The sequence below is a fragment of the Larimichthys crocea genome, chromosome VIII (genome assembly GCF_000972845.2).
Source record: "Larimichthys crocea isolate SSNF chromosome VIII, L_crocea_2.0, whole genome shotgun sequence".
Lineage (NCBI taxonomy): Eukaryota > Metazoa > Chordata > Actinopteri > Sciaenidae > Larimichthys > Larimichthys crocea.
In genome coordinates this window covers 25,081,509-25,108,566 of record NC_040018.1, presented here as the reverse complement: position 1 = coordinate 25,108,566, position 27,058 = coordinate 25,081,509, and the positions used below count along the sequence as shown (strand labels likewise).

The 27,058-nt window shown below is 39.0% G+C and overlaps 1 protein-coding gene across 1 annotated transcript in view; it reads left to right on the top strand.

Moving 5' to 3' along the window:
• itfg1 (integrin alpha FG-GAP repeat containing 1) overlaps positions 1-27,058 on the top strand; it is a 128,487-nt gene that overhangs the window by 58,485 nt on the left and 42,944 nt on the right. Inside the window, exons 11-12 of the mRNA XM_010731938.3 lie at positions 20,583-20,733; positions 21,726-21,834. Coding sequence (XP_010730240.3) covers positions 20,583-20,733; positions 21,726-21,834 — 260 coding nt within the window. The remainder of the gene's footprint in view (positions 1-20,582; positions 20,734-21,725; positions 21,835-27,058) is intronic.

The window sequence follows — 27,058 nt, the reverse complement described above, 5'->3', positions numbered from 1 at the left end:
GTGCAAGCTAAACAGTGTCCAGACATCCGTCTTCGCAACCTATCCTCCAGCTCTTGTGGGCAATATGTAATCCCTTCACCCACAGCTCTCAATGCTCTAGAGAGGGCATCTAGGAGGCATTGTAATCAGATAGTCACCCTATCTTTAAGGGCAACTCCTTGAAACCCTGCAGAGGAAACTCATTTCGGCTCTGTGATCTCATTCTTTCAGTCACCACATGGAGAACATTGGAAAGTACAATTACTTGTAAATTGAAAACCAACTGGAAGTAATGCTCCATCTTACCTTGTTCACTTATTCAGTGGATCATAATTTCAGGTCCCAGCATACGCACATGTTTAAATTTGTTCATACCCTTCCACAGAAGAATGCACAATTTTCTTACTCTGGCCTGATGGATTGCAATCTCCAGACCACAAGTTTCAGCTCTTTACATAGATGTTCAATATGATTCAGGCCGGGACTCAAAGAAGGCCACTAGAGAACTGTCCAATGGGCTTTTAGTTGTGTGTTTTGGGTTATTACGCTGTTGAAGGACCCATGACCTGTAACAGAGATGACCTGTTACAGGTCAGCTTTCTAACACTGGGCAGTATATTTTGCATCAGAATGTCTTGATAGCCTTGACATTTCATTTTGCCCTGCACACATTCGAAGAACCATGTGCCAAGTACAGCCCCAAAACATAACCGAGTTCAGCTATGTTGTTTTTTTCTTTGAAAGCTGCATTTTTCATCTGTGGACAGAGCTGATGTGACTGGCCAAAAACCTTCAGTTTTTACTCATCTGTCCAAAAGAGTTTCTCCCAAAATGATTATGGCTTATATGGATTGTTGATTCCAGTCTGTGTTATAGTATTTCATTCAAAAAACAATGGATCGTGCCAACAGGAACTGACTTTCCTTGAACAGGATTCAACTTGGAATTAAGCTTGTATCTCTTTGGTTCTTTTTCTATGCACTTTTCTTCTGTTCAGTCTGGGGTGACTTTTTGTCTGTAGCTAGAGAGCTTGGACCTTAAACTTCTTAATAATATTTGCAAGCATTTTCACAAGAACATCAAACTCCTTGGAGATGGTCTTGTAGCATTCACCTCTACCATGCTTGTCTATTATGTTGTTTGTAATCTCAAAATATATATTTTTTTTCTTTTCTTTTTTTCTTTTCAAACAGGCTGGATGACTGATTGCAAGACTATCCTTTTTAAAGGGTCAACAACAAATGTCTCCAACAAACAAAAGTCCTGAACTTTGCATTGTAGATGGTTTAAGTTGTCATCAATAACCCGAACCGAAAATATTCATCATTATGTTGACACCAACTTTTCCAGACAAAGCTCAACAAAAATTGAGATTGAGTTTTCAGTCTTATGGAAGCTGTAAGAATGTGTTGTGAGGGAGATCCTGACCCAAAGCACCCAGTTGAAATGGACAAAGACACTGTGAATGAATATACATACATATATAATACATATTCATTATCAGTAAACAGTGGAACTCACCCGGTCCTTGTGACCGGAGATGGATGCTGTTTTCCGGTAGATAGTTCACAAGAGTCTGCAGAGAGGACTGACTTGGTCGCACCGACATTTTCAAGTAAATCTTTTCATACATGCAATCTTCTACTACATTACTCTTACAGTGGGACATTTACACATATCAGTTGGCTGTTTTTTTGTTTTGTTTTTTTCCTCCTCATGTAGCTCTACATTGTTCTGATAAAGGAAAAAGCTATTTACAAAATTATTTTTTATAAGTGGTGAATAAAACTGCGTTTGTACAAATGCCACTTCTTTAGTTATACATTAAACAGGTGGTTGTAGTTCTGTCTTTATGAGATAGGATAGGAAAAAATGTTCATTTAGATGTTTATCAGAATAAGCAATAAGTCACCTCTTTTTACAGCTTTTGTTTTATTTAATGGCATACCGCAGGTATACATTCAAGCTTTATTTGACAGAGAGAGCTGAAGAGTGATAGGAATGTAGGGAGAGAGATGGGGAATGACATGCAGCAAAGGGCCGCAGGTCGGATTCTAACCCTGTGCTGCTGCGCAAGGACTGAGCCTTTGTACATGGCTGGATGCTCTACCAACTGAGCTAACTAACATCCCGATTAAATAGTTTTTAATATCATCATTTTTTAGTAGGAATAAAGCTTTATATCAATAAGCTGTAAAGGTACCAACAAATATAAGCACATCTGTATATAATAATTAAAGAAATTTAGTCCTGAAAATGGTGGAGCAATCCATTAAGCCAAAAGGAAAAAAGTTGATATTGTTTTAAAGTTTCTTGTCATCTTGTCATCCATCTAGGAAAACTAATGGTTGTGTCAGTTTTGACACGTGTACTTAACTTTAAATTTCCATTGATTAAATTTGAAGTTTTAATTTCTGTAAGTGGTGCATAGGTTTTTGCTGCCACTCAAACTATCAAACTGTTATTTCTATAATTGTTGTAATTGCTGCCAGAAAGGGTCTATCACATCATTTACTGTTGTGTGAGAGTAAGCGTATAAGTGTATTGTAGGCTGGCTCACTGTTGGATGCTATTAGTCACAAGTAGCAATATGTACAAAGTGAAGTTATGGATTGTCTCATTGACATTAAAGTCTGTGTAAAGGGAATTCTAAAATTTCTTTCACAATATATTAAATATGTTGGAAAATAGAGTGTGGAGTTAGAGGTTAAAAACGTTTTTTTACCAGTTCTCAGTCCAGGATCTTTTGGGCAGTACTAAAGGGTGGCTCGATGACATGCTGAGGCCATCCTGAGCAAACCCCTGCACCCCTAGCAGAGAGATAGAAATGTATTAATCTCGCTCAGAGTGTTCCAAAGTTAGTCATGTCATTTTCTGAACTCTTCTGACATGTTTCAGTCGCTTAAAAATTGCTTCTTGACTGCTGCCACAAGTGGGCATGTCTTCAGCACATTGAGCGGACACACCCCCACAGTCCTGGAGCTCAGGACCTTGCTCATTTTACCCGATTCTGACAAACTTAAAACACATATTTAGTCTTACTTTACACAGGCTTTAAAGTACAAAGCTGTCACACTGTTCCTGCAAACATTTAAATACACAGGTCTACTTCACAGTCACATTAGCGGGGATAGATCATCCATTTTTAGACTGTTTTGAAACCCTCATTAGTAACGGCAAGACAGATTCAGGTGTGCGTATGTGTGCAGGTGTTTATGTGTCCATGTGTGTTGATGTTTTCACGTCGATGTAGTGTGTCATTTCCATCGGCAGCTCCTAAAACTGCACTCCTCAGGGTACACATTATATCCAGGTCACAGGACAGATGGTGCCTCCAGACTCTCTCTCTCTGACTCCCTCTTGCTCACACTCACACAGATGAAGGTTGTTAAATTACAACAAAGAAAACAAGGCTGTTGCGCCCTGCTGATAGGAGATCCTAAAGGTGTTTCAGTGTTTGCAGAAAGGCAAGCTTTTGGGATTTTGGGGAGACAAGAGGTGGCACAAAGAAAGATACAGAGATACAGACCTGGACAAAGAACACTCGTAGTACTAAAACTAAAAGAGCAGAGTTTTTTTTTTGTCATCTTGTTCGTGTGAGGAACTTTCTGCAGCAGGCCTCATGATTAAGTGTAGCTCTTTCATGTGCAGATGACACAGCATGACACTGCACAACATATACCACTTATGTACCAGATAAGACCAGTAATTGAACTTCGTCATACATATATAAAGCAGTGTTATTTATGTTACTCATTAAGTTCTAGATGCTGGAGAAATGAACTAAAATCACTATTTAACTAAATACCTGTATTGGGATTTTGTGTTTTTCACAGTTGCTGTTACAAAAAATACATATCAGGTGTTATGTGTGTCTTTTCATAAATGTCATAAATGCAGACTGTAGTGTCTCATACTGAAGCCAGTTTACTCTTTACTTAATGCTGCAGCTTCAACAGTACTTTCCTCTCATGTTACCATCATCAGTATGCAATTAGGGTAAGAAGCTTTGACAAGTGTCAAAGCTACAGATGGCAAATGACATACAGCTGCAGTGATAGAGAATTTACCACCTGCTGCTACTGTGTTATGTAGATAAACCAGTAAATATCAGTGTACTTCTTTTGAGGAATAACTACAGTTCACACTGTGTGTGCAGGGTATACAATTGTACGTGTTAGCCACCAGGCCTTATGGAATGGGATTATCCTCAGCAGTAATCATGTTTTTCCCACTTCACTAGATCACATCCATACACTGATTAAAAGGCTCATCGGTCAGCTTTAAAGAGTGATCTGCCTCGGGCGACAATATAATTACATGCGTGTGCGTGTGTCTAATGTGCACATCAACATGTGTTTCTCAAGCAACTGAAAACATCAGCCAGATCACCTTCTAGGCAGCCTCCCTTTCAGCCAGATCAGCACTACTCCACTTCTGAGGCTTTCGGAAAGCCAGATATGTCATCATTCACAGTGACCTTTAACCTCAGCAGATGACCACATGTCAGATGAGAGCAAGAGATTACAGTGCACCACAGATATGATGTGATGGTCCACTCAGGCACATACACACAAAGACGGCGGTTTAACACCCCTCTGCTCTGTGTGCACACATGAGTGTATCAAGACCACGATGCTGAGAAAATCTGCAGCATATTTACCATCGCATTGAAAAAGATGACACCATCTCAGTGTAAATGACACTTTGTGAACTAATTCTTAATATCACATCATGTTCAAAGATAAATATAAAAAATCCTTCATTTTATACATAAATGGAATCATTTTCAGTTCCTGTAAAATGTGCCTTTGTTGCTTTTGCCTCAGGGTATACCAGCATGTGGCAGCCAGCTTCTGAACAATATTTCGTATGTCATACCACCCCTCTGTTACTGTGTACAAGTCAGTGAGTACCAATATGGCATGGGAATGCAAGCTCTTGCTCTTCTTCAGAGACATCACGGTTATTTCACAGCAGCTGGAACTGAGGAATTTTTAAAAATAGTATATGTTGTTTCCTAATGGCTGTAAATAAAGCAGCTGGAATAATGAAAACTGCAATAGATATGTGTCACCTACAAGTTTCATTGTGGAAATAATAATTCATTAATGTAATGCTTGTCTTTTCCAGCCTTGTTGTCCCTTAAGGGCTGAATAATAAAAAAGTAATTAATAATGTATAATTGACTGTAGTGAATAACACTTTTTTTCTATTATTGCCAGAAAAAAATCATCTTGACTACCAAGATGGGGAATATTTTGCCCATATGGACCACACATAAAGTGGGGTATCTGTGATATTTTTGGAAGCTCCCTCATTGTATTTTCCCATTGATGTTGATGTGGTTACACCAGCATTACTGACTTCTTCATATGTAGTTGTTCATTTGTTGGATTGGTTTGTGGATTCAAAAATATAAAGCATTCATGCAAATATAATACAATATAATCACTAAATTTATATGTGAGCCATGCCTGTGATTTAATTGGATGGATACAGAAATTGAACTTGCAGTGGACACCTTCCCTGTTGGGGTTTGTGTGACAGTGACCAATATTAAGTCAACAGATGGATAAATTATCCACGCTGTTGCAGTATTTCATGTATGGATTCAGTGTGAGATGTTCAGAGCTGACACCTACATGGCTCAGGCTCAGGCTTAGGTGGTAGAGTAGGTAGACTAGTAATCGGGGGGTCACTGATTTGATTCCCAGGTCCCCCACTCTAGTCGAAGTGTCCTGCTGAATCCCGAATTGCACCCAGTGACGTCAGTGTGTAAATGTGTGCAAGCGCTTTAGATAGGAAGGCTGTATCACTCCTGATGAGCAGTTGGGACCTTGCATAACAGCCTCTGCCATCAGTGTGTGCTTCTGTGTGTGAACGGGTACATTTGTGTTGTAAAGTGTTGTAAAAGTGCTTTGAGTGGATGGTATACCAGAAAGGCACTATATAAATACAAGTCAATTGACCACTAACCATTTAGATATCAATTTATTAAGTGGATTTATTTAGTTTAACTGCTTAATTCATTTGTTCTTTATGACATTTATAGACTCAGACTTGAATGTAGTCCAAGGAATCATCCAAGGAATACAATAAAAAAGATGAAATAAAATAAGACAGACAAACATAGACAGACTTGTTTTTGTTTGTACCAGCTTTAATTGTTATTTTTTTTCTAAAAGTGACAGAAATGTTAAATAAGTTAGAATCCCCTGGTGTCTGCCTCTGGCTGGCTCATATATTAAACAGATGATGGCTATAGTTTTACCAACCTGCTCAAATGCTATCATAATACACCAAACTCCAGCTTCAAACAGAAAGTAATAAAGATACAGTGTCGCTGCATGTCTAGTTAAAAGGACATTGAAGTTTGTCTGCTTATTCCAAATATAAACATTAATTCATTAAAACAACATTGCTACGCTGCCACTGCTTTAAGCAAATCTCATTTCTGTCCAACTTATGCATTTAGGGTGTATATAGCAATATGTGCTGTGCTGTGCTGTGCTTGTGTCAACATGTATATATGTATAATATATATATATATATATATATATATTATATATATATATATATATATATATAATGTGGGTGGTGTGTGTGTGTGGTATGTATATATATATATATATAATATATATATATATATATATATTAGTGCTGTCAAAAATTAACCGGCGTTAATTTTGTCGATTAATTTAAAGAATTAACGCGTTAAAAAAATAACGAAATAACGCGGTTTGTTTACTTCCGGTGGCGGCCGCCATTTGGATGTGGCAAAAAGTAGAGCTTTGTTTCCCAGATATTAGTGTGTGTGTGAATGGGTGTATAGAGGCATTAACTTAAAGCCCTCACGGGCGCGCCCTGCACGGTCCGCCCCATTGCCCACAGCTAAACCGGCCCTGCTTGTATTAGTTTACGGGCAGATCCTGCCACATCCAATATGGGCGACTAACGTATCGCAGCACGGACCAACCTGCTCATGAGGCATCTACTGTATATGTCTATGATCTCTCCTAACAAAGGAGAGTCTGTGCATATATGTCCTTGATCTAGCCTAACTAAAGGAGAGTCCATGTATATTGTATATGATCTATCCTAACTAAAGGAGAGTCTATGTATTATATGTCTATGATCTATCCTAACAAAGGAGAGTCTGTGGTGTAAAGATGGATAAGGACTTTTAGGGGACATTCATTTTAAAAAGTTGCCTGACGGCTTCGTTGGACAAAAACAAGGCATTTGCACAGTTTGCAAAGCCGAATTTAAATTCCACAGAAGTAACACGACTTTAACATATCACCTCAAAGCAAAACACCCTGTCTACACTACAAGAGTGTGGCACTCGTCAGTATATTTTCCTCTCTGGCTTTTCTCCGTTTGCACTGTGCATATGTGCACCTTAAGCCAAAAATGGAATGAAATTTAAATATACTTTCTCTGGTTTATTCTACATTGAATTTGATCATTTTACATAAATAAATATTCATTTAAGCTTCAGTCTAAGAAAAATGCATTTATTATTGATACCTTTATTGATAGATTAATCGCGATTAATCGCGATTATTACATAAAAAAAAAAAAAAAAAAAAAAATGGGGGGGGGGGGGGGGGGGGGGGGGGGGGGGGGGGGGGGGGGGGGGGGGGGGGGGGGGAAAAAAAAAAAAAAAAAAAAAAAAAAAAAAAAAAAAAAAAAAAAAAATAAAAAAATAAAAGGAAAGAATTTTTTGCGATTAATTGAGTTAATATATATAGATAAAGTAGATATATATATTATCTATAATAGATATATATACGATATTCTCTATATACTACGTCTCCTATCTCAATATCTATATCTCTATTCTCGCTATAAGTTTTTTTTATCTATCTCGCTGTCGGTATGGCGTCTGTATGTCTATGTCTCTATGTCGGTATGTCAATATAGATCTATCTGTCTGTCTGGTCGAAATCTGTCCTGTCATAGTCTGTGTGTGTGCTGGTCTGGACTTGTTTACATCAGTCAACTACTCTCCCACTGTGCTGTGCTCTTGTAGTTGAAAGAGTGTTAAACTCTCTGATTATGAAGTCTGTGGAGTGTGTTTGTTTGTTGTTTCCATTAAAGTGAAGAATGTGGCGTGGGCAGCAGTTAGCTGAGCTCTCTCTGTTTGCTCTTTTAGCTCTGACCAGCCGATGTCAGTGGAAAAATACTGATCTGGCCTTAAGACTACCTGTAGGCTTTTAGAGCTAGATGCTACTTATTATGGGGAAAACACACACACACACACACAGCACAGATCTTGACCATTGTTGTATCAGGCAACTATAATAAAAAAAGTAGTTTCTGGTTTGAGCAAAATTGAATTTTGTGAAGTGTAGGACGCTACTGTTGGTTGAGAAATTGGCATTCCTGTCTCTTGTGGATTTCTCCATGCACAATCTGTGCAAAATCATTCCTCCAGAGTCAAACTTTTACTATTTAATTGTGACAGAACTTGACATGTTTGTGACAGATGTTTAGATGGGTGAGAATATTCTGTTGGTGCATTTCTGCTGTGCTCAAAATTATTTCTCTGTTACAGTATTTTCTTTATTCATGAGAATTATAAAAATATACACCACCTGGGACCACAATGTTTATTACAAATTCTTATTATTTTTTACATTTCTCTTTAAAATGAACCTATACTACATACAGACACCATTGCAAAATGTCTTGGAGCTAAATATTGACCATCTCCCTGCTCGCTCATTGTAAGGATAGAGGCACACAGGAGAGCAATCAGCTTGTACACATTTCCCTCGGTCTTTTTCTCACTCCCTCATTTTGTAGATCAAAGCTATGTGTTTCCCCAAATGCCACCAGAGATGCTCTCTTCATGGGAACACACAACTGCCGCCGTTCAGCATAAAGATAATGGGCCCCTTCTTTGCTCATCCATTTACTTTGAAAATTAATTAAATCTTCCTTGTTAAGGTTTTAGGGCTCTCTGAAGGATTGAGAATGAGAGGAATGTGTATGTATAGTATGTGTGCCAGATAGAGAGGAGTAGAGTATTCGTTTGCGTTGGCAAGTGAGTGTGTGTGTGAAACATTGTAATGGCTGTGTAGGATGCTGCATGAAGGCAGGGAGAAGGGGAGGAGAGCTCACTAAATGCATGCTTTGCTTCTTAGGTTCCAGACTGCTACTACCGTCTGCCTGTAGTGATTTTGTTTAGAGGAAACAGCCATCCTACTGCATCAGTGGCTACATATTCAACTTCAGTCTGCACTGTGAAGAATAATTATGGACCCCAAAACAAAGAAAAATCCTTAAATGTCAGCAAAATCCCAAGATAATACTATAATAGATCTTTGTTGCTTTCTCTCTTCCTTTCTTTTCTTTTCTTTTCTTTTCATTTCTTTTCTTTTCTTATGGAAGAAATAGAAACAGAAGAAGAAATTATAATATCAACCAGTTCATCATAATCTTCTTCAAGAAGAAATTTACAATTATCCTCTTTACAACATCCATAAAAATGAAGCATAATTCTTGAAATGCATAACCAACTCAAAGTTACCCAGGAGTTGAAGTTGGAGAATTTAGGAAAGGTTTGACATTGTTTTAGGAAAGGTTTGACATTGTTTCTTAGACAGCTGCCATCCATCCATCCATCCATTATCTGTAACTGCTTATCCTCATCAGGGTCACAGTGGGGCTGGAGCGTATCCCAGCTGACTTTGGAGGAGAGGCAGGGTACACCCTGGACAAATCTCCAGCTCATCACAGTGCACATAGAAACAAACAACCATTCACACTCACATTCACACCTACAATTTAGAGTCACCAATTAATCTATTCAGTGCATGTTTTTGGACTGCGGGAGGAAGTCATATATTTATAATTTGTTTATTTATTTTGTCAGTTAAAAGCTGAAGTTTGAACTTTTTATATGAGGTAATATGACGGATGACCAGCCTGCTCATAATTCACAACAGTGAAACAAATGTGATAATGTGCAGCAGGTTTCTCAGGAAGAGTTGTAGTAGTAATCTTAGTCATTGTAACTCATCATAAAGAGTCATAATGGAAGCACTTTAGCTGAATTATGGGGTTTGTGCTGAGTCTTCCAGGACTGTGGCACTGATGAAGTACTGCATGCAGCTGCTGAAGCTAATCATTAGGTAAACAAAGCACACATCAAGCAGTTTGATTTCTATATCGGCACAAAGTGTGGTCCTGGCAGTGTCTTTTCTCCCAACCAAAAAAATCTGCACCATCGGGTGAATGTATTGCAGAACTTCTTGTTTCACATTGTTATTAAATTCAGTTAGTAATGTAATTTTAGTACTGAAGACTATTTTTATAGACGCTCTGATTGTCTGTCAGAGCAGCCAGCAGTCCAGCTACTCTCTTTACTCAGGTAGGTTTCACATTCACAGGACGATACACACACACATACGCACACACACACGTGCACACATACACACACACACACACACACACATGTGCGTGCGCACTTCATTCATCCACTGCCCTCAGGGAGACAGAGCGTCCTGCTGGCTGAGTGTTTGATGTTGAAATGGTCCACCCCGGCTTCATAAGAGACCCCATATCGCAGGAGAAATGGTCTAAATGTCACACTCCACCCTCCACTGGGCTGCAGCACATGTGTGCATGCACGTTTGTGTGTGTGTGTGTGTGTGTGTGTGTGTGTGTGTGTACATGTACCATGTAGCCATGCATGTAGCAGTGTGTGGTTGGAGAAGCTATTTCTGGAATATGAAATCAGGTCACGGTTGGAAACAGCTGAACTTAAGTGTTGTATCTCACACCACTACATGACATTCAGTCCTTGCTACTGATTACTGATGATTACAGATATTACTGATTGGAACCATCAGGATTCATTCTGAGATGCCACAATTGTCTTTGGAAAGGTGGGAAAAACAACAAGTCAGGAAAAAGCCTTAGGGAGATGTGGCACAACTGCTCAAGTGACATACAAACATAGCACATACACACATTTATGTGTAGAACTCTTCAGGCTATAGGTCAGTGAGTGCCTGACAGTAACAGAATAATGTAGTTAACCTCTGCTTGAGGGTGTTGGCCAGCAAAACAGCAAAAAAAAGCAAAAAAAATCTCGGTCCTTATCTCTTCTGTCCGTCTCACTTCATGCAATAAACATGCATTTTATAGCAGGAGAAAGGTATGTTTGGAAAAGTTCTGCTAGACTGTCTGTCTGCCTGCCTACCTGCTGATCTGACTGTTCTGTTTCAGTCTCTGTTCTGTATTTTGTGTTGCTTATTCACCAAAATACACAGAGAGCTGGGTAAGTAGGACAAGACCAACATTAAACTAAATTATCAGGCAAATTATAAAATGACAAACTAGCAGCGAATCATTTGACAAGCTTAATGATGTTTCACTGATGACCCCACTTATACCGGTGACAGTTCTGTATTCCAGCTACTTGAGCTAACTTCACAGACTGTTAGAAGGAGATGATAAACAGATGATAAACGTTATGATATACTTTAAAACTGACTGATTCCATACTTCTCTGCACTATCTCCTGACTGTCGGCCATTTGTGTGCGATAGCTACCTGCAGTAGTTATCTACTAAGTAAGTTTCTGAAAATGACAGTGTGATTGGTGAGATTGTTTAACAAAAACACTGCCTCAGTAATACGGGGGTGTGATTCTTCCGGATAATTCCGGAAATCCGCCCTTTCCGACCTGAAAATGAGGGTCTGCGTACGTACTGTAGTGGAGATACCACACAAGCGGTTGCAAGGGACCATGCTGTTTGTGCCTGAAGTCATTGTTCATAACTATGGCGAACACACACATCATTGGTCATTCGTGATACAATCTTGAATCCTTATTGCACTCCAACTGTGACGCATTCTTTGATGAGCACTTGTTACTCAAAAACTTCTTATTTAGAGTTATTGGAATCGAAAACCTCTCATAAACAATTGTAAGACGTTTGTACTGAAAATTAAATACGTTTTCACTGTTTTATTAGTAGTAGTTTGCATCAACAAGCATGAAAGGAAAGTAGATAATTTCCAATTAGGATCTTTGCAGTGCGCTGAAAATATGGTTGTGGATAATGATAGCACTTAACTTGACAATATTTACTTTTGTACTAAAAAATGTGATAAACTTTAGGGTTAAAGTTCAAGATAACACCTGATTCTGTTTCCACTCACAAGTAGCAGAACAACAGTTAATGTTCTTGGTTATGTAAAGCTCATTGCTCTTCACCTTATTGATGCCTTGATGAGTTCCATGACATTAAGTTTTAGTGCTGCTAGGAGTGTATATGCCTTTGTATCTGTGTGTGTGTCTCCATCTATCAGTATGCAACCTGACCGAGCAGCTGCCAAAAGCTTAGCAGACTGTTGCTAGGCAATGCCATTTAAAATCCATCCCCTCTCTGTATGTTGGAAGCAGTGTAGCTGTGTTTGTCTCTTAGTTTTGTTGCTAATACCGGGATGGAAACTGGAGTAGCGTGAGACATTTGCCTCGTTAGTCGTGTACAATATTTTATTTCCAATGTGTAGCTTTGTTGGCGGGAGGCTGGTCTGGCCTCAGATGACTTCCTAAACAAAGAAAATTGAGAAGTATTCTAGGAAGCTGCTCAGTAATAGCATAATGAACGACGCTGGTTGCCATTTGATGATTAGTTTTAAAGAATGTCATGATGCTACATGCTAGTGTGGAGTCTGCGGAGGTGTGTGTATGTGTGGTTCATTTAACAGAAAGCACATCTGTCTCTTTGAAGTTATAATCCTCAATGTGGGCATAGAAATACATTTCTGGTTTGCTATCCTCTGTCATGGATTGATTGTAATTCAACCTATATCCAGGTTATGTAATGTTTTCCATTAGCTGCTGTAAGCACCCACTGTCTGATGGATCTTGAAATTAATTCTGTGCTTCACAGTATGTCAATCGGTTTTATTTTTCCATTTTGTCGGGAGTGGATTGAAGCAGCTCGTTAGCCAGAGCAGTGATAAACAAAGAACAAAGCAAGCACTTTTCGACACTCCAAAATTCAAAGGAAAAAGGCACAGTCCGACAGCTTGATTGATAGGCGACGTGCAAGATCAGATTTGTGAAAGGGGGTTTATTTAGGCACACTAAATGCTAATGTCAGCATGCTAACGTGCTAACACTGCTGACAAGCACATTTTTTGCAGTAGGCCTATTAATTTTTACCTTCTTAACCACATTAGGTTGGTGAAGAACTGTGGCATTGATCACTAAACACAAACTTCAGCTGAGGTTGTTGGGAATGTCATTAGTTTTGCAGGTATTTGATCATACGAACGACTACAAAAATCCATCATATGGTTATTGGGTCTGGATAGTCTGGACACAAAGTGATCAACCAAATGCACATCCTTTGTTTGATTCCTAAAAAGCCCAAGTCCATTAAGCAAAAAGATGGATTATCCATCCTAATCTCACAGGACTGAGTAAATGTTGCATGACATGTGTTGTGTCTGTTACTGTATCAGAAGCAGAGTCAGTCATGTTGGGACATCATTCCTATGAAAATACATTCACTAAAGCCAGCGTTGAGGCCACAGGGGTTTGCAGCATAACGGTGACAGATGGGGACTTCAAGCCCAGTGCCCAAATCCACACCTGGGCTTTAGCGTTAATATTTCTCACACTTTTACCCATCAACTCAGCTTCTATGTTCAGTGTTGCTCGAGTCTTTCTTGTTTCTCAGCTGGGTTTATTGGTGATCTAATAACAACACTATTCTAACCTTAATATGGATTGCAATATATATATAGATTTGCCACTGGTAGCAATTCTTTTTTGGCACTTAAGAAAAGTGATGGATGGGGAACAGATGCAACGCTTGAATTTTATATTTTGTTTTTTAACCCGTCATCCTTTTTTTCCCTAATGAAAATCCTGTTTTACATCTTTGTCAAATAAGCTCATTTGTAGGTTGTTGTTTTGTGATCTTGAAAACAAAAAGACAAATAAGGACAGACTAAAAAGAAAGCTGACTTTGTAACACAACAGAGCGAGAGGCGAGGAAAACAGGCAGGGATAGATACGGAGCATAAAAGATTGAGTGACGGCAGGCTGGCCGCGTAGAGGAGTGACACTACCAAAGGATGCACTTTGACTTTGATTGCGTGTCGCCGTGAGTCACTGCCTGTGTTCATCACCGCAGTGGCTAGCAGAATGAGAAACCACAGCGTCTGTGTGCTTTGACAACATGTCGCTGTCTCGCTGTCACTTTATCTACGTGGACATGCGCACTTCTTTCCTTCGCTTACCTTTTGTCCACATCTCTCTCTCCCTCTTTCTGTCAGTCTCTCTCACTGTCATTCTATCAATAGATTGCTGACTCGTTACATGCCTGAGTGTGATTCATTCCAACTGGGGCTCACCATAGTGTGTGTGTGTGTGTGTGTGTGTGTGTGTGTGTGTGTGTGTTTGACACGGAATGTTAAAGTTTTTTAAAAAAAGAAGAAGAAAAAAAGGGACCACTCCTATGTGAACTGTTAAACGAGTGATGTTGTGTTTCACTTCTTTTAACTTGGGGGACTTCAAGAGACTTTAAAGAGAACTGTCAGAACTGAAGAAGCAGAGGCCACGATATCCTGACTTTTTCATCTCTAATTTAGGTCAGGTTCCAAAACCAATTGATCCTGCATTGAATCCTACATGTCTTTCAAACTGCACTCCTCTGGTTTGCAACATAGACGTTTTGGGCTAAAGTTCATGATGCAATTAGGCTTAATTTCTCAAACTTTGCAAAGCCTCTCCAGAGCCACAGACCAACACAACCGTTTTCATAGGCTGAGTTTACCTTTAAAAATGTCAATTTCTGCTTTACAGGCTTCGTTTTTGAGCAAATAATGTTTGTTATCATTAACTAATAGCATAACTAACATACAGTAGTTAGTCATGTGATACAGAAATTGTAGTGCCACAAGGGTTAGATCTATTGGATCACAAAATGATTACCACAAAAAACTAAATCTAGCCCTACAAAATTCTGTTTGTTCTTTTGTTTGTTTGTTTATTCTTGTGAAATAAGAATTTGACCACTTTTTGATTTTAAAAACACATAACAATACAGTGTTACTGACAAGATCTACCATTATTAGACTATGACTAGAGAATACTGTAACCAGTAACCAAAATAATTGGTTATCATGAGGCAGAATATCCTCTCATAAAGCCAATCAACAGATATGAAACTTTGAAACATAACTTAAATAGTTTTTTAATGACACAGCAAAGAACTGACACTTAAAGGTTGACTCTTTTCTGTTGTTTGATCTTATTTAGTTCTTTTAACTAAAAAAGAAATACACTTTAATAGGTGAATAATTGCCAAAGTTAAATAGCGTATGACTAATGTCTGACCAGCCTGAAATGCATTTTCATCAAGATGGTTTCTATAGAAGGGGGATAGAAGAAAGAAATCAGAGAGAGAGTCAGCAGGTCATTTTGTCAAAGAAAGAAGAGAGGAATCGGTGGTGCTTCCATCATCAAAACTATAAAGAGCATTATTAAATGCACCTACACCACACTGTGATGGCTACACACTGCTAGAAGGCATTTTGACAGAGTCCTTGGAGTTGATTGGTAGGCAAAAAGGCGAACATGTGGAACAAAAGCAGATGGATGGGTGGATGAAGGTTGGGGTAGGTAGGAGATGAGTGGATAAGAGGAAATGAGAAAGAAAATGAAAAGAGGGACATCAAGAACAAGGTGGCCAGGTTAGTGTAGCCTCTCAGCTTGAGGGGGATGTGTAGAGAGATGGAAAGATGAGCAGAACGGATAGACAGGGGAATGGGAAAGGTGGACAGGTAACAGAGGAGTCCCAGAGCGTTTGAGGTCGAGGGAGAGAAGGGTCGTCGTTGTGATCAGCTGGTCAGCCTCCTGCCAGCCCACTGCCCCTCCAGAGGCCAATTAGAGGGGAGGCAGGTAGAGCTAGGAACAGCGGATGACTCCCCGCGGGCACACACACGCACACACACACACACACATCAATGCTGACACTGGGTTCATACAATAATCAAAGCCCCCAGGCGCACATCCTCAGACACACGCACACACGCTGACATTAGTGCAGACACTAGTGCATTAGTGCAGGCTGAACCTGCACATTTCTCTTACTTTAAAGCCACAATTCAATGCTTTTTATCATAATATTAACCTAATTTCAGTTTTTGTTTGTTTGTTTTTTTCTTTTTACATCAGATTTTCAAAAGTCACTGTCTTTACTCACCGGTTAATAGTAGGTAGTTTATTTGGCAAACAAAATTTAACTTTCCTGAGAATAAGGAGCTACATAGCTAATTACCAGAAGAAATCGACTAAAGTCATTTTAATCAGCCATTTTGATTACTATGTTGTTGATAAACATTCAACCTAATTTTAGCTATTTATATTTTAATCTGGGGGTCTTGTTTGTGTTGGAGAGTTGTATGTTATATATTATCTTTTCGCCCCATCCCAATCAGAGTTATTTAATTATGGGTATGGGTTTGCAGTATAAGTCTGATCCAATATTTGTATCTACCTAAACGACAGCTGCTCAGTACACATCAATCTGCAACACAAAAATTTGATAATTCGAACTTGTTCAATTTTTGTGCCGAAGATGTTTAGCATGCATAATAAAGGTAAGCATAGACGCCAATTTTCAGAGAGTACAGAAACTACGGACGTCAAGTTTTATTCTGTTTGATTCCATCATGATGTGATCTCCCGGTTAGCTCCGACTAAAAATATGTATCTGCTACATGAATTGTTTGTACATTATTCTTTGCTACAAGAGAAAGCAGAGATAAAAAATGTCATAACAGATTATTTAGTGACAGAGTTTTTGTATTTTTTCAGAATTTTGAGTCATTTGAAATTTGTCCTCATAGGCCAGTGAAATGCTGCCAATGTTCAGCTAATTGAGTCTAAAGAGAGCAACCTTGTGATAGGATGAAGAGGACAAACAATAACAGCAGACTACTTTTCCTTTTTGTCAGGTTCTATCTAGCCAGTATATGATCTGCCTGCATTGGCCTCCTTACTGTTCTTTAGGATTGGCTCAGGAAGACTATATCAGGAGGAAACTTCTTTTTGTTCTATTAGGTGTGTCTGTATGTGTGTGTGTGTGTGTGTGTATGTATGATCCATTTCATGACGTCCTTGAGTTCATCTTCACCGTCTCAGAGGTTCTTTTGAAATACAAAAGTTTCAGAAAGGACACACACACACACTGGTGAAAACAATCAAATGCCTCCTAAAGTTCAGCCTGAAACTTTGAAATGGCTGCAATTCTTTCTGCACACAAACATACACTGACACACACACGCGCACACATCCTTCTTTTTCCATTTCCTGCAGCTGGAGGCCTTATTATGTGCTGGTGAGCCGATCAGTGCTCTCCATTAGCAGTGTTTCTTGACCAATAGGTGCTGCAGTGGTAGGTTCTTAGTTACAACCAGTAATTTTCTGTGGATGCTATGCTGTTAAAGCTCAGTGAGAAGGTAGGAAGGGTCTTACACTTATGCAGTATTGATGGATTATGCAGAATGACCTTTAACAAAACAAAACAAATCCAGCTAGTATATGTATAATCAGTCAGTTAATCCAGCACAGGCCCCCAACCCCACCCCTCACCACCTCCAGTAAAGATGCAGACAGCCTGAAACAGCAGCATGTCTGCACAGAAAATCATCTGAATTGACACAATTTTAATCTGTATGCCTGAAGCATTGTGTGGCTTCTTTAGAAATTAATTAAACTCTTGCACTATCCTGTACTTTGAAGTCTTTTTAACTACAGATGCTTGTTATATTGGCAGCTGAATCCAGACCCCACCTACTAAATGAGCATTTGTAATTCTCACCTACCTGTAAAATAACCAGGCTACTGCAGAGTGCACTTACTGAATGTGTTGCAATGCCGGCTGCTGATTCCAGCTGAGTGTCAGGCACAGATTTAAGGCAGCATTTAAAAATGTTGCCACAAAATTCAAAAGTGAGTTTGTTTCCTGGAGTTGGGTGCAGCTGCTAAATCTAATGCATACATTTTCCAGAAAACAGAATTAGCTGAATTATGTTTTACTCCTAGTTTGGTGTAAAACGTAATCCAGTCCAGGCCAATAATGTCATATTATTTCATTATTTGAACTCCCATTGCTTCAGCAAGTCTAAAAAATGTCTATAATATTTTAGAAAGCTGCTACTGCCATGCATCATAATTAAAATAAATGTTTTTGATATAAAAACTTAGCGTTCACCCACAAAGACTGACACAAGACAAAGTCATCAACCCATCCAGCACTGACAAAATTCAGTAAACTAATCCTGATTTTGATTGTATACTGAAAAGCAGCCATTAGATACTACATGTGATACAATACAGTAACAACAAAGGCCGTTAACTGGGTATTGTTCACTTAGCGACTGTTTTTGAAAACACCAGGCTAACAGCACTGGAGAGGCTTACAGAGTACACTTTAAGTACTAATTTGATTTGGATTGCTTGGTCGATGCCAGCTGTTGTGTAACATCCACATTTGTTACCCCGATATCTGCCATATTCAGCATAATAAGCACACAAAGCACACACTTTATAGAGTATATTATGTTTGCGTGTGTTTATGTGTGATAGACCTATTATTATTGGCATCTTCATCCCAGTATTCTGCGTTTTTCTTTTTCGTCTGAGTCTTGTTTTGTGGAAAAACACAATAATAAGATTAGCTTGTGCTGTCTTGTTGTAGGGTGGAGACATGTAAAGACAAGTAAAAGCCATTTATCTGTCTCTCTGTCTCTATCTCGCTTTGTATCATTCATCACTTCAAGTGAAATTCTCCATAAACACATGTTTTTCTCAAGCAAAATCAACACAGTCTCAGGATGGATGACGGCATCTTATTAATGACAGTAATCAATCAGTCAACATTTTACCGAGGATCACTCTCTACGTTTTGTAATTTTTTTTTTTCTTTCTATGCCTAATCTCCTTCCTTTTCTGACATTATGACAGGTGAATATTTTTGCTGAAAGTGAGGCACATTTTCAGTTATTTTCCAACATTGCCTCAAACAGTTTCAAGCTTTTAAAGCATCTTTTGATGACAGATGGCCATGGTCTGCCTTCACCTACTACTCCCTAGACACTTGCATGTTTAGATGTTTAGGTAGTGGGGGAGTTATCTAAAATCCCAATGGCTTCCACGTTTAGTGTATTTTTAGAGCAGAGCTTTTCTTTTTTCTTTTTTTTGCTCTTTTTTTCCCAGTCACCACTCCCACAGAGATCTAAGAACAGGTACAGAGGGATAGACAGATGCATAGATATAGAGTATGGGGTTTCAATCTCCCCAGAGACTCAAAAGGAGATGGGGACAAAGACTGCGTACAGGTATGGAGAAAAAATGAGCTTGAGTCCTGGAGTTGTTGGGTATTATTTCAGCTCTTGGAAACGACTCACCACAGGTCCACATCTGCAAATGCAGGATGTGGTCAGAGCAAAGGAAGGTTTTCTGTATATCAAACACAGCAGAACATTAAAATGATTAAACTTGTTGGTAGACAGGAAGTACATATTTAGTGTGTCTTGTTACAAATATATGCGTACAATAATTTGTGTTCTGCTGTATATGCAGCAAGATACATTTTTTTCCTGACATGTCATATGTGCAGTGGAACAAAAGAGCAGGGCCAGTGGATGTTGTACTATCACAGGTTGGGTCCAACCTGAGGCAGCTCTCATTCTGTGAAGTAATTGAGCTCTTGTTTTGAAAAGAGAAAAGCCACTTCAAAACTTAATAAATTAAAAATAATAAGGGCTGTGTTAGTACTGGCTTCTGCACAAATCCCTGATTGATTAAAGTAATTTACATAATTGACAATTAGGTGGTCAACCAAAAGCGTACAGCTTCACAGTAGCTGTACTGAGGAATTGTAGATTAGAGCTTGGTGATAATTATTTATGGACGTTTAGATTTATGGAGGTCTGGCTTCTTTAATAAAGGTTTAAGAGAGTGAAGTCACCTCACATGTATTATGTAAGTTATATATAACTCTTTTGTTAGAGCTACATCACAATTATTTCTCCTTTTTTTTTTCTATTTTATTTCTTGAGTATTTTTCTTGTCCACCTTGTGTATTGTAAGTTGCTGAAACATGTAAATTTCCCCGGTGTGAAATCAATAAAGTGTGTGTTATCTTATCTTATTTATGAACAGAGTAAGCATCAAAAAGCTTACTTAAAGAACATGGCTCTTTTTCTCGTTTAATGCTGTTTGCTTTGAAATAGAACAAATGTTTGTTTTTTAATTCCACAAGGTCATTGTCCTGCTTAGACTCTCATGTCCAGTTTATATCAAGAAAAGTTATGGTTGGTAGGTAAAGGAAGTTTTTAGGAACCAGGGTCAGCACCAGAAAAGAGTCAGCAGAGAATTCATTTCTAGATTATAAATACCATTTCATGGCTATGCTCAAATGAGACAGGCATTAGGGTCAGCTGGTGTGATTCAGCTGATGTTAGTTATCAGGATGCTTCATTGTCACCTTCTAAGATGCAAATTATAACATGCATTTTCCCTCATTGTCTCTCTCTCTCTCTCTGCCTCCCAGTGGTCAGCAGGCCTTTCTGTTGGAGAACGTGCCCTGTAACAGCGCCAGTTGCCAAAGTGTAGGAAGGATGTTCCACATCCACTGGGACCAATCTGATTTAGGAGCCATCCAAAATGCTGTCATGGCAACGTTTTTTGACATCTATGAGGACGTAAGTAGTTTGTGTTGACTCAGTGTTTTGGACTTCACAGTACCTTTCTTTCATATTTTTTCCCCTTTCTTTTCTCCACATGTTTTGCTACAATATGTCCTTCTAAATGTCCCTTGGCTTTGTCTCTCTCCTCAGTGCCCCCTCTTATCGATCCAAGTAATTCACCGACATCTACATTCATGCTGGCATCAGATAGTTAGATATGCCACTGCAATGGCATCTCTTTTTGAGAATTTCGACAGTATTAAAGAATTTGATGCCAAATGGACAAGAAAGAAAATGAATTAATTTGACAGAGCACACAAAGATATTAGATTTCTCTACTGCAGAAAAGTGGATTATGTGAAAAGCTTTTTTGTCACTGACGTCAACAAAATGATTTAAGTGTATGATTTGTCTTTCATGATCACAAGTACTATTCAAGATTTCGACCGAGGACAGGACAACGCCGTGTTCAGAGTAGTGTTTGTTTATAATCAGTAATGCTGTTACAAGTGCATGTAGTAGTTTGTGTGCTAGCTTATTTTACTCCATCTTTGCCAGCTTTGTATTGACAAGACAAAGCTGTCTCACACACTTGCCATACAGACTTTGTCTAAAACCCTCTTTTTGTATTTTATAGGCTCTAATCACACATCACTCCACACGCACCCACTCACACCCATAATGAGTGACTACATATAGTACAGTAGCTGCTTGCAATCTACTGTAAGTGCTTGTCTTATCAGAATTAATTATGACTGCTAATGTGGCCTGTCTGTTAATTTTGGCCCTCTCTCTTTTTGTTCCTCATTTTCTCACTCACTTGAGAGAGAACTTATAACTGGGGAAAGAGAGACGTAGTAAGAAGAGAAAGAGAGAACAGTGGAGGCGATAAGATAATGCTGGATCAGTCACCCAATGTGTAGGACGGATAAAAATGTACATCGGAAGACGCACACACACACCATACTCCCATTGTCTCTTATCTACATGCCTGTCTTCATTTGCAGGGTATATTAGACATGCTGGTTCTAAGCCAGGCAGAGGGCAAAAATGACTTGATCATCCATGCTTTGAAGAACAATTTCGAAGCTGATGCCTACTTCGTTAAAGTGATGGGTAAGTGACTGTTTGCCAAATATGCTCTCTCTGTCTGCCTTTCTCCTCTCCATATGCCAAAACCAGTTTATTAGTAAGTAATCTTTATCTGTGTCTTTTTCTGCTTTCCCGGGAATCCTCCCCAAATTGCATAAGAGAGAAATAGACACAGAAATAGTTTTGTGTGTGTATTTTTGTCATTTTTACTTGAACAGCCACCCCCAGACTAATTAGCAGCTCCTACCCCAGACCTAGAAACCATATGCTCCTGAGCATTATCTGTCTGTATTATATGGATTTTGAGCATCAAACTACTCAGTTGGTGGTGAAAGGGGTATGTTGTCTCAGCTTTAAAATGGCCACTGTCGGCACAAGACTGCTGTAGTAGATGCACTTTCTCCCAAAAGGTAATTTTTAAAGCTCATTCTCTTTTTCTTGGTTCCCCATGTTTCATTTTTCAACAATGTTATGCTGTAAGGCACAATATAATTTCCACATATATTCTCAGAAGTTTCCATTAAGAGGCAGAGTCTATAAATGAACCTTCTTTGTTTACTGTAAGTTTGGTTTCTCGTTATATTGTTTGTTACTGTGGATCATATTTGGATCCTGGTGTTCCACGTTATTATTATTAATGTGATCATAAATAATTATCTTAAAAACCAACCTCTGGCTGAAAAGTAGTTTTAAAAAAAAGGAAGTTGTAGTAAGGCTATGACCCAAATGATGCTGAACACTATTGTCATTGGTAGCCATGAAATTCTGGATTCGTAGCCAGACTGTCAACTTTATTGCATGTCAGCCCCTCTTTCTCTCTCCCTATGCCACTTTCCATTTTTGACTTCCTTTTGAGAAAAGGAATAAGCTTTATTCTGTCTCTGCAACAAAGACAACAAGATGTTCACTAATTCTAAAGAGATAGCAGACACTGTTTGTACAATACTCTGTATTTCACACTGACACTTTAAACCTTGTACTCACAAATGATGTCTGACTAGAATAAGCTGTAGCTTCGCGGCGCCATGCTCAGAAATAGTTTTATATTTTTGGTTCATTGTCTTATTTCCTCTCAGTTAATAGATTTTTATTTCTTTTTTTTCTTTTCTTTTTTTTGTAACAGCATTTGACTAAAAATCAAGATGTGTTCTTTTGAAGTCAAAATGTTTCTACAGTGTTGGTACCTAGTGACATTTGAGGAAAGCAAAAATAGTTTTACTCTAGGGTGGGCCTTTGCACAGTTTAATCTGTCACTCTGCTCTGCTCATTAGTAGAAAAAGGAGCGCTGTTCATCCCTTTCTGTTTCAGCACAGTTGGTGAACAGTTGTTGTTTTGTCTCTTTTCCAAGGGAGGGGCTACAACTGCTCCTCTGCTTTCAGAGTAACACACACAATGTAATGGCATGAAGAGAACAAAAGTATGCAGGTTAATGTTGTAATCTGGAATGTAAGGGCAGCATCACTCTCTCATCCACTTGAATGTCACACTGCAACCTAGGATCGAAATGGGAGGGAGCGGAGTCATGCTAAACTTTGATGGGTGATGCTCCAATGCTTTTAATGATGTGACTTTGGAGAGGATTAGTTCAGCATCAAACTGAGCCGTCAATGCTGACACAAGAACATCCTCTGTTTGGTCTTGTATTGATTGATTATAGCACTGCTTTTAGTTCACTTGAAGTTGTGTCCAGGAACTTGCTCAACAATTTTCAAGTTCACTCCATGAGGTGTGCCCATGGTTCCATGACAAGGTTAGACTTCTTTGCAGGAGATGTTGTAGATAAACTGAGCATGACATCATAGAGTCCAGTGTATAGGGAGAGGGGCTTGATGACATCCATGATGTCCTGCCTTGCATCTCAGCATGTGTGACATCTTTGGTTTGAATGCCAGGTTGAAGTCATCGCAGGGTCCTGGTGTAGTTCTGTGTGGACCACTTTATCTAGTAGACTCTCTTTTCCCAGCAGCCATTTTTGACATGAAATTGTCGGGTAAACACAGGTGCTGCCAGTGATACTAATTACGGCTCTGTTCCATTCAGGTCAGACAGAGTCAGGATGCTGCTGTTGTGCATGACAGCTCACTGGAACGGCTCTGCTGAAGTAAATGGAACAGAACCTTAATTAGTATCATTGGTAACACCTGTGTTTACCCTACCGTTTGATGTCAAAATGGCTGCTGTGAAAAAGGTCAGTTGTTGTGGCCATATTCTGCATATACTGTTGTATGTCCATACCAGGGCTGAAAGTTTTATGGTGCCATTTTACCATTCAATACTGAGTTCATATATTTTTGTTGATAAAGAAACACCACTTTGATTTCATTATGATGGTTGAAAAGGTTGTGTTTTAGAGATGTTCACCAACACAATAGCGAGTCTTTCTAGATTTAGCACCTGATCACCTCAGCTCACACTTACGCCCTAATGATCCACCATGTTGGTCTAAACTGACAGCTGGTGGTTAGTGACCAGAATTGAGAATGTGTCAGTTCAAATTTAAAGCATATGATATACTTGTTTTAAGTGTCACCTCTGAAAGCCCTGTATTATTTGGAGGTGTGAAACTGCTCATCAAGGTAGTACTCACTTAACATTAGTGAAGCAGCCAGTTTGCATAGAGCTCGTCAATCGGACATCAAAACTTTTAGTTCAGATGGTGGAATATGAGTAACACGTTTGTCATTATTACCATAGGTGGAGAGCTATGTAGTTATTAACAATAAACACATATTTGTCGTTGTCATTCTATAATTATACAGGGTAGAAACTCTTCTTTTCAATGCTTTGCACAACACAAGGACACGAGATGACCCTGCGCACGATCCCAGGTGTTCTTACTGAATGATCAGGCCTTTGCCCAGTTTGAAGGTGTAATTTGTAACCCGTGTAACATAGATATGCATGTCCTTAATTTATAGACAATAATATGAAAAATATTAATGATCATAAGTCAGAATTTAAGCCCTTATATCTACAAACACTTCAGGTACAGAGTTCACCGCGTTGAACTGCCATGTTTTTACAGTAGCAAACAAACAGCAAACAAACTAAACACTGGCCCTAGATAGGTCCACTCATGTTATTCATGCATTTTGCAACCATTTTAGTTTCTCTTTCAGGCTATTACAGAGAGTTCAATGCAATGGGGTTGCATGGCATCTAGTAACTACACCACTAGATGCCATGAAATCCTATACACTGAACTGAGTTGGGTGTCAATGTCTAGATTCTCTCCTAGCATAATGATCTTAACGGCAACAAGCACTGTGGTTAAATTTGGGAATTAGTTACAGTTATTTTTGTGAGAAAATCAATAAATTCATATTTTACATTATTTTATGTGTCAATAGAGTTATTGCAGAGAAAAGACATGTATTTTAAGTTAGCCTGGCAGCCTCTGTGTCTGCTGTATGTTTCTCTGTGACCTTGACTGTTCCTCCTGCTGTAACATGAATTCCTTTCTGCCGTCTCTTTAACCACTGCTGTTCTTTTCATTATCCATATCTTGTCTCACGGCCGCAGATAAAAAAACAAAAAAAAAAAAAAAAAAAAAACACACGCAGATACATCCACACCAAAATGTCTGTTATACCCCTGATGCAAAGACTGTCAGTTCCTCCACTTCTTCTTTTTATTTGACTTGAGTTATTACATTTTTGGTTGTAAATATTTCATACGTGTTCAGTGTTGCATTTTCTACATCTGGTCGACTACAGACTAGCGAGCAGACAACAAGCAACCAAAATAAAACTGTATCTGTCAAGTCTTACACCCTGTCAACATTTCATTCCTCTCCCCTGTGAACATGAGCTCAAATGCAGCTTAATTGCCTCGCACCTCCCGTTAAAGCCCCCTGAGGGCAAATTGTTTATTTACCATTCTTTTCCGGCGTCTCTGATAGCATAGCTGATAGTGATACACTAATAATAAGTGAGACTGTGTGAGTGTGCGAGCTTCATATTCAGACTTGGCATATTATGTCAGCCAGTGAAGTGTTTTTGTAGACAGACTGATCCAGTTCTCTGTTCTGTAAGATGGATCCTATTTTCACAAGATGACATCCCTCAACCCTCCCCTGAGCATTATTGAACAACACCCGCTGAAGGATTGACTTTGTGTCGGGCTTGGTCTGTGTGTGCGTGTGTGTGTGTGTGTGTGTGTGTGTGTGTGCGCAGTTTGTGAGTGAAAGGTAAGGTCCCATGATGCACATGGACTTCCCAGGTTAAATCCATCACAGGTTGGCCTCAGACAGCAGCCTTGCCTCCTTGCCTGCCAGAGGCCCGGACTCTTGCTGGGTTTTTCACAGTGAGATGACCTGAATCTGTACTGGTCTGACATCTTATCCTCCCGTGCGCCCGACATGCATTAGTTCACTCACTAGCACATTCCATCAAGAGCCTTACCTCTGTTGCCATAGGAGCATATATTATTTAGGAGATGGCTGGAGATTTTTTTTTGAATGCAGCATCAGACCAACTGAAAAGTTGGCAGCTAAGATGCCATTCTGTAAAAATACACGCCTGTATGTCATTTTGTTTTGACACTCCTTCAAAGAAGGTTCTTCTCAAAGTGGATGGTTGAATGTTATTTAGTGAATAGTTCGGTTCAGTTTCAGTTCCTGTGAGTGTTTTCTTGGCAAACACCAGTGTTATTTCAAAGTCTGCATGAGCTCAGGATTGCTGACATTCACTTAAAGTTATGAACTTAATGTCGTTGGTTTTTGCAAAAATGGTGGAGCAGTACTGATCTGTTTGGCTTTTGTTTTAGCAGCAGGTCCACTAATTTATGGGAGAAGTGAATGTGAGCACAGATGACCAGTCAGTGAAGTAAATATAGGACAAGCTTCATATCGGCCAGTAAAAATGGCATTTTGCACAGACAGAATCAGGAGAAAATTAACTTCTAGACCTGTCTCAGTCTGAGCAGCAACACTCTTGTAAGGTCTGGCAAAAAAAGATACATCTTCTCTCCCTGCTGGTGCTGAATCATCAGTCTGGTTTCACCAAGAGGGTCTATAACAACTTAACTAGAACATTCTGAATCCTGTCTGGTACAACTCAGTATGTTTTCATCCATCCACACGATTTTCACAACACTTCCAAACTGGGGAGATAGATCATATAATGGTCGCAGCTTGTAATGTGTCATCCTTCGTTATAGAACATCTTTGGTAACAAGGTGAACATAGTAATCATTTTACCTGGTACTTCGCAAAGCATAATGCTAACACTGTTAAGCACAACTAGAT